At 41.1% G+C, this 8,521-nt stretch overlaps 1 protein-coding gene across 1 annotated transcript; it reads right to left on the bottom strand.

The window, feature by feature from the left end:
• Positions 1 to 248: 248 nt before the first annotated feature.
• Positions 249 to 4,931, bottom strand: LOC128566410 (coiled-coil-helix-coiled-coil-helix domain-containing protein 2-like). Its single transcript, XM_053563304.1, is given in 4 exon segments — positions 249 to 950; positions 953 to 976; positions 979 to 1,124; positions 4,876 to 4,931. Coding segments are annotated over 4 exon segments (510 nt in total). The 3' UTR covers positions 249 to 666.
• Positions 4,932 to 8,521: the final 3,590 nt, after the last annotated feature.

The following is an 8,521-nucleotide window of genomic DNA, read 5'->3' as shown; positions in this document are numbered from 1 at the left end:
GGAACTGGGTGCCATATTAACAAATTCTGCATTAAAGCATTGAAGAATTTGCATTAAAGCATTGAAGAGGCGAAAGATGGTGAGTTTGTTACTAGATAGGGTTGAATGACAATTCCTTTCTCACTTGCTAGCTATCTAAACAAGGGCCAGTAATTTAACTCTGATTCTCTCTTTTTTTTAATCTTTAAATTTGGGATGATCTGCTGATAATGATAGATCCAGTGGGGTAACAGGAGGGATGCAAGAAATGTGTTCCTGCAGTTTTATGAACATATGTCTATTATAGGACTTACTGTATTGGATTTGAATTGTTTATTTTCAATTCATTGAAAATTATATTATATATTTTTGTATTCTGGCTGATTAGTACACAAAATAGATATTCAAATAGCTGTTGAATGAAAGAAGGAATTGATGGACTCACTAGTAAAATCACATTGCAGACAAATGAAAGAAGGGTAAAAATAACTAACTCAAAGGTGATTATCCTATTTAGTTAGGGATTTGGAAGTAATACTAGTTAAAAAGGGGAAACCAAGGCAGAAAGAATTTTTTTTTTAAAATGATGATTTTACCCTTTATACTTTCATTATCAATTACATTTTCATGCTAAATTAACTTGGTCTTAAAAGGCAATTTTCCTTTTCTTCAATCTGTACTTCTTGATTAGGATAATCCATTTGCAAGTTTGCATTGTTTCAGCACCTCATTGAATCCCTCACAGAGCTTGGTATCAGTCTGGTTCTGGGCACATTCCAAAAACTGTTTCATCTCATAGAAGCAAGGGCCAACCTGCTGCTGCTGTGCCGGCTGGCTTCCGAGAGGCTCCTGGTAAGTGATGTTGGGGTTTGAGGGCTCAGCATTACGTCCTCCATTGAAGCCCCCAGTGATGGCATGACCCAGAGTGTGCCCAACTGCAGAGCCCACAGCCACACCAGCTGCAGTAGTTTCATTTGGGCCATCAGACCAGGCTGCCGGGTGCAGCAGCAGGTGAGCCAACTGCAGACGGTGGGGCTGCTGCTGGCCTGGGGGCAGCTCTCATCTGAGGTGCCCGGCTGGCTGGAGGAGCCATGCGGGAGGTGTGGCTTCGGCTTCCACCGGCATTGCAACTGGCAGAAAGAATTCTAAGAATGACAGGAAGTACTTGTTAGTGACAAATGTAATACTATGTCTGACTAAGAAAAAATGTTTCAGTGGAGTGCTAATACGGTTTTTGAGAAAGAAATGAGTGCTGAAGGCTGGAAGCAGCAGGGGGTTGTCGGGGTCGAATGGAGACACGTGTATCCATACACACAGAACAGGCACGTTAGCCTCTGAGGAGTATAGTGGAGGGGAGGACATATTAGCATAATATTTAAAGAACTCATTTTTCTACTTATTCAATTATCAAATATCCATGCAGTATCTACTAATCTAGCAAGTGTGCTTAGTGTGAGAACATGGCTATCCAAACATGTATAATGTTTCTCCTTTACCAAGCTTATGTTTGAAAGGAAAGACAGCCATTGAGCAAATTGTCAGCCAAACAAATATGTAATTACTAATTGACACACATTTTGTGAAGAGAAAGTATAGAGGCTGCTCACTTCCACCCGTTCTGTCCATTTTTAATACTAGAATCCCTGCGTTTTGGCTGAGGATTCGATCAAACATCTGTCGTCTCTTGCAGCTTTTCCAAGAACCTAAGTTATGGCCCATGGTATCTGAAAAGAATCATTTCTAAACCAATTCCTGTGTGTAACCTAAAAAGGAATCATATGTATTTCTTTGGTCCTTTCCCCTTTCCTGTTAGTTAGAAGATGAATGAAAAAGGAAACAGCAGCCTTTCCAGGAAGAAAGCCCGGTGTGGGGACAGCAGAAATTCCCACACACTCTCCGACTGATGGGTTATAATGTGGCAGAAGAATAAATTTCCATCTTGTATAAACATTATATCTTTGGGTCTCTTTGTTATTGCTGCTTAACCCGTATCTTAACTAATACAAAAAACTGTGAAAAGAGGTGCATCGGTTTGCTCAGGCTGTCAAAACAATAGATTGAGTGGTTTAAACAACAGAAATTTATCTTCTCACAATTCTGGGGGTTCTAAGTCTGAAATCAGGATGCCAGCATGGTTAGGTTTTGGTAAATGCTCTCTTTCTGGCTTATAGACAGCCACCTCTTGCTGTGTTCTCACATGGCGGTGGGGGGTGGGCAGGAGATAGAGAATGAATATGAGAACTCCCTGGGTTCCCTTTCACTTGATTTGAGCCACAGACTGAGACACCGCAGGCTCCTTCCTATAAAGGCCCCACTCTCATGGCCTCATCTAATCCTAATCACCTTCCAAAGGCCTCTTTTCCAAACAGTATCACATTGGGGGTTAGGGCATCAACATAGGATATTGGGGGACATAATTCAGCCCATATTAGAGGGCAAGAGAAGGACCCAGTTTAAATGGGAGGGGCAGGAAAGTCTCCCCTGAGGAAGTGTCTTTGAAGTTGAATGATGAAATATTTGAAAGAAGACGACAGAGAGAAGAGCAGGTAGGAAAGCCCTGAAATGGAAAAGAACTTGATATTTTGAAGACTAGAAACCATGAGTGTGAGGGAAAGTCAGGGAGGAATGCTCAGGGAAAATCCAAATGAAACAGAAAGGAGAGGAAGGGATTTAAGTGATGGGGCACCAGTGCTGACTTGCATTTTCAAAAGATCCTCTAACTCTACTGGAGGGATTGGAAGGAGAGGGAGTGGGTGGGAGAGATCACCCAGCTTCTGCAACTAGCCCTAGGCATGACTGGAGCTGGAGAGGGGAGATGGATCTGAACTAAGGTATAATCTCTGAGTCTTTCTAATATATGGAATGTTAGGGAGAACAAAGGTGCCCTGACCATGATCCCCAAGTTTTGAGGAGGATGTGACTAGAGGAAGAAAAGAATTGACAGAGTAAAACCCAGCATTTGGCTTCTTTGGAAAGCATTATGCTTCTTTAAAGAGCCAGAAACGCTGCACTCAAATCCCACCATTGTCAATTATCAGTGGTGAGACCCGAGAATGTTACAGTTTCATAGACAAAGAAAATAGAGTTTAGGGATTAAGAAATATAAAATCCATGTTTTCAACTGAAGATTCATGGAGATAACAGGATATAGTAGAAACCAGGGAGAGTCAAGACAGATGCCCAGTTATCTCACTTCCTTATTGGGCAACTTTGAGAAAGTCATTAACATTATTAGCACCTCAGTTTCCTCATGTGAAAAAATATCAGAGGACTTTTTGTATGGATTAAAAATGATAATTTCTCTTCTCTTCTTTTCTTCTCTGTCTCTCTTTTTTTATTAAGTCATAGCTGTGTACATTGATGCAATCATGGGGTACAATGTGCTGGTTTTGTATACAATTTGAAATATTTTCATCAAACTGGTTAACATAGCCTTCGCAGCTTCTTTCTTTCTTTCTTTCTTTCTTTCTTTCTTTCTTTCTTTCTTTCTTTCTTTCTTTCTTTCTTTCTTTCTTTCTTTCTTTCTTTCTTTCTTTCTTTCTTTCATCTTCCTCTCTTTCTTTCTTATTAAGACAGTCACACTCTGTCCCCCTGGGTAGAGTGCTGTAGCATCATAGCTCACAGCAAACTTAAACTCTTGGGCTTAAGCCATCCTCCTGCCTCAGCTTCCCGAGTAGTTAGACTACAGGTGCCCACAATAATGGCCAGCTGGTTTTTCTATTTTTAATAGAGACGGGATATTGCTTTTGCTTAGGCAGGTCTTGAGCTAACATGATCCACCCATGTCAGCCTCCTACAGTGCTAGGGTTACAGGTGTGAATCCAGCCAAAAATGATCATCTCTATGGAACACTGGCAAGGTGTCTGGTATAGTAAGAGATGAATAAATATGTGCTCTTTTCACATTGCAGAGTTGGTTTTTAGTTGTCACTGACACTGTGTGTTCAATATGTGTGGAGATCAGATGATTTAATCCCATGTGTATTTTCCAAAACTGGAAAAGAGGGAATAATGAGAGACAAATGTGGGCTGTTTTGCCTCTGCCTGGACAGTTGTAGCCATGTAACAACTCTTGGCCTCCCTGGGTCTGAATGCTCAGATGGGAAGCTAGACCCCATGCCAAATGATCTTCTGCAAAAGTTATCAAGCACTAACAGGTCTGGATGCAACTTCAACAGATGTCATCACTGTTTAGATTTTTCATTTCTGAATTTTCATCCAGCGCCCTGGAATCTGGGGACATTTGGTCAAAGTACTGTGGGGAAGTGACCTAAAGCAAGAACACTACTTCGGTAACAAAATGACTAAATAGTCCACCAGGGCACCTACTTAGAGGTGAGATTTGGCCAGGGTATCAGGATGAGCACTCAGAAAAATGCCTAAGGTGTATCATGGATATTTGATGAAAGGCCTTGGCTGTCACTAAGATTTTAAAATTCATCCAGTGACCTGGAAACACTGAAGGATGGTTTTGAAAAGAGTTTTTCATTTTCTTGTTGGCCTTAGAGTGTGTTAGGTTGTGCAGAGTGGATTCCTTCTGTGGATTGTCCACAGGCCACGTCCTTCCTAGTGCCACAGGAGGGCCATGACGGCAGACCCTGAGGTGTTTATCTGGACCTCGGTGAGAGCCTCTCCCCTGCGGCTTTAACAGGATGTGGGGATGGGATGCTGTTTAGATCGAAAACTTTAACATTTCAATACAGGGATATGGTGGGAAGTTGCCCCCTTAATAGTATAATTTGATCCTATTGGGAAATGAGGATTTTTGCCTTTTACAGCAGCATTTGTCTCTGTCAGGTCATTAGAATGCTCCTTCTGCCCCTCCTTACGCAGCATCCCTGCACCTGCGAAGGGGGGGTTGCGTTTTCTGAGTGCCCGCTGGCACTTCATGTCTCACTTCTGGTGCTGGGTGTCAGCGATGCTCCGGCAGAAAGCTTGACATTCCACCATCATGTCTACATGCGGTTGCTTGAGGAGAGAGATACAACCAGGAGGAAATGTTTTCTTATTTGTTATTATTATTATTGTTGTTATTTTTCCTTTTTCTTTTTTTATTGTTAAATCATAGCTGTGTACATTAGTGCAATTGCCTGTACCCGTTCTAAGATGCACCATAGATATGGCCCCACCGATTACCCTCCCTCCACCAAAACCTCCCCCCTCCCTTCCCCTTCCTTGGCCCTTTCCCCATAGTCTTGTGCTATAGTTGGGTTACAGTCTTCATGTGAAAGCTATAATTTAGCTTCATAGTAGGGCTGAGTACATTGGGTACTTTTTCTTCCATTCCTGAGATACTTTGCTAAGAAGAATATGTTCCAGCTCCATCCATGTAAACATGAAAGAGGTAAAGTCTCCATCTTTCTTTAAGGCTGCATAATATTCCATGGTATACATGTACCACAATTTGCTAGTCCATTCGTGGGTCGATGGGCACTTGGGCTTCTTCCATGACTTAGCAATTATGAATTGGGGTGCAATAAACATTCTGGTACAGATGTCTTTGTTATATTGTGACTTTTGGTCTTCTGGGTATAAACCTAGTAAAGGAATTATAGGATCGAATGGCAGGTCTATTTTTAGGTCTCTAAGTATTATTTTTTAAAGAGTAGCTGAACAAATCTCAAGAAATGAGAGCAAAACTAAATTATGCTAAAGAGCAAATCTATTTGTTTATCCTTTGTACTTATTTCTTTGTACCATTGGATCATACATAGGTTAAAATAATTACAAAACTTGGAATTTATCCGATTGTGTAGTAGGTAATTACAAAATTGCCTTGTTTAATTATGCGGCATTTAGAGAAGGGCATTTCTAACCTTTGTTGCTTGTGCCAAACGGGAGGAGACACAGCCTTTCAGAGTATGTATCATAATTCTAATTCCATTTACAGTTTATTTAGAAGCAATTCGTTTTTAAAGGGATGTTCTAATTTGTGTTCTTTGTTTTCAGTAGGTAGAAATTGCTGAAGTAAATTGGTATGTGGTAACAAAAATAAAATAAAAACAAGGGCTGTTAATAATCTGCCCCACAGTCCCATTTTCTACATCCAGCTCCGCCTAACGCACACACCGCAAAGCAAGTGCGTTTCTAAAACATGAGGCAAGGCCCCATATAATCAAGTGGCTCATTAGAGATGGTCAGAAGGTTTCAAAGTACACTTTAGAAATCAGAACGAAAGTGCTGCGTTTAAGAGGATCAAAGTGGACACTGTGTCCTGAAGGTCCTTTGCATATATTATCCTCCCATGCGATTATCAGAGGAGACTTTCACAACGTTTGCTGTAAGTCCACACAAGTGCTAATGATAGATTTGACAGTTAAGCCACCACATTTACTCATGTGACATGATAATTGGGTGACTTGTGTGCAAGGCAGTGTAAAACCCAATACTACATACCGTGTCTTTTTCAATTCTTTTGTCTTTGAAATGCTACTGCGAAAAGTAGCACTTTCAAAAGGGAAGTCGTAACACCTTTTATGTTATGTCTTGGGGCCAAGATCATTTAAAATAATTATTAATAATAGAACTAGATAATATATTATAACTTTTAAGGGTTTTAAAAAATGTGAATTTAATGAAATTTAAACATTTATAGAACACCTCATATGTAAGGGACAGGACTAGAGTGGGTTGTGCGAAGAGAAATAAAACATGATCTTTGTACTTGAAGAGGCTTTGGTCTAATGGAGGAAATAACCAACACAGATCTGTGGTATTATAAGGGCTATGAGGAAGTGAGAGACGTGAGGCTATGTGAGCACAGAGGTGAAGGGAACTGCATAGCTCAGGGGCATCAGGAAAGGCTTCTCGTGGAGATAGTATGAATCAGACTTTGAGTTTTCAAAGCAACTGCAAACTAGTACAGGCTTTTGGAAAGAAGTATGGAGAATGCTCAAAGAGTTAAAGTAGACCTTCCATTTGGTCCTGCAATCCCATCACTCTAGGTGTCTACCCAGAAGAGAAAAAATGGTTCATCACGAGGACATTTGTTTACAAATGTTTATAGCAACTGAATTCATAATTGTAAAGATCTGGCATCAACCCAAGTGCCCATCAACCAGTGGATGGATCAATAAACTGTTATATGCATATCGTGGAATACTATTCAGCCATAAAAGATGGTGACTTTGTGTCTTTTGTATTTACCTGGATGGATTTGGAGAACGTTCTTCTAAGTAAAGGGTCTCAAGAAGGGAAAAATAAAGATCCCATGAACTCAATACTATATTGAAACTAGTAGATCAGCAATCACAGGTCCACACAAGAGAAAACACAATTAAATTCAAGAAAAGAGGAAGGGGGAAGGAGGGAGGATTTTGTAAGTTCCTACCTGATGGGATATGTGGGTATTTGGTCCACTTCCTGTGAAGGACTCAACTATAACTCGGACTTCACCTTACAAATGCAAACAATACAACCTAACCGTATATTCCCTCATCTTTATCCAAAATTTATAAAATATTAAAAAAAATCAAGTAGATGGGGGAAGAGCCTTTTCTGTGGCTGATGGACACAGGCTGGGGTGAGGGAGTGGGCTGTGTGTTTAAGGAACAGTAGGCATGTCGTGTAGCTGTGCTGAGTGGTGCCTGAGAGGAGGAAGTGGGATATTTAAACCAACTGAGAGTGAAGATCCGCCCTTATAGTCCATCTACTTATTAGCCATATACCTTTGGATGTCATTTATCTTTCAGAACCTTAGTTTTCTCATGTTTAAGGGAATATAGCTAATTTTTGGCTGCATGGTTAGAATAAGCTAGTTTACACTGCAGTAGTGAAAAACCATGAAATCTCTGTGACTTAAAATAGTAACAATAAACCCGTAATCCTAGCACTCTGGGAAGCCGAGGTGGGTGGATTGCTTGAGCTCAGGAGTTCCAGACCAGCCCGAGCAAGTGCAATGCCTGGTTTATACTAAAACAGTGGTTCTCAACCTTCCTAATGCCGCAATGTATTTATTTTTATTGTTAAAAAGGTGTTGCGATCCACAGGTTGAGAACTGCTGTACTAGAAGTAGAAAAACTAGCTGGGCCTAGTGGTGGGCACCTGTAGTCCCAGCTATTCTGGAGACTGAGGCAAGAGGATTGCTCAAGCCCAAGTGTTTGAGGTTGCTGTGAACTATGATGACACCATGGCACTCTACCTAGGGCAACAGAGTGAGACTCTGTCTTAAAACAAACAAAAAGTAACAATAGAATGTTTCCAATTTGGTTTAGAGTGGGGGGGCAGATGGGGTGGGAGCTCAGCTGCATGATGGTTTTGGGTGACCTCTATCTTGGGGTGACTTTGTCCTTTCACAGGTCTCACCTCTGCCACAGGAGGGGAACGGAGAGGGTGGGAGTAGAAGATCTACAGGCCAGGCCTAGAAATAAAGTTAAATTTGTCCACATTCCATAGGCCAGAAGCAGTCACATGGCTCCACCCCAGATGTTGGGGCTTTGAGGAGAGTCTTTTGTGAGTCCAGAGAGAAAATAAAATGTGTCAGAGAACACAGAACAGTGCCCTTGAGTACACAGTGTTATTAACAGGTGTGATTCAGGTGCTAA

Source organism: Nycticebus coucang, chromosome 15 (assembly GCF_027406575.1).
Source record: "Nycticebus coucang isolate mNycCou1 chromosome 15, mNycCou1.pri, whole genome shotgun sequence".
Classification (NCBI taxonomy): domain Eukaryota; kingdom Metazoa; phylum Chordata; class Mammalia; order Primates; family Lorisidae; genus Nycticebus; species Nycticebus coucang.
This window is presented reverse-complemented; position numbering and strand designations above follow the sequence as displayed.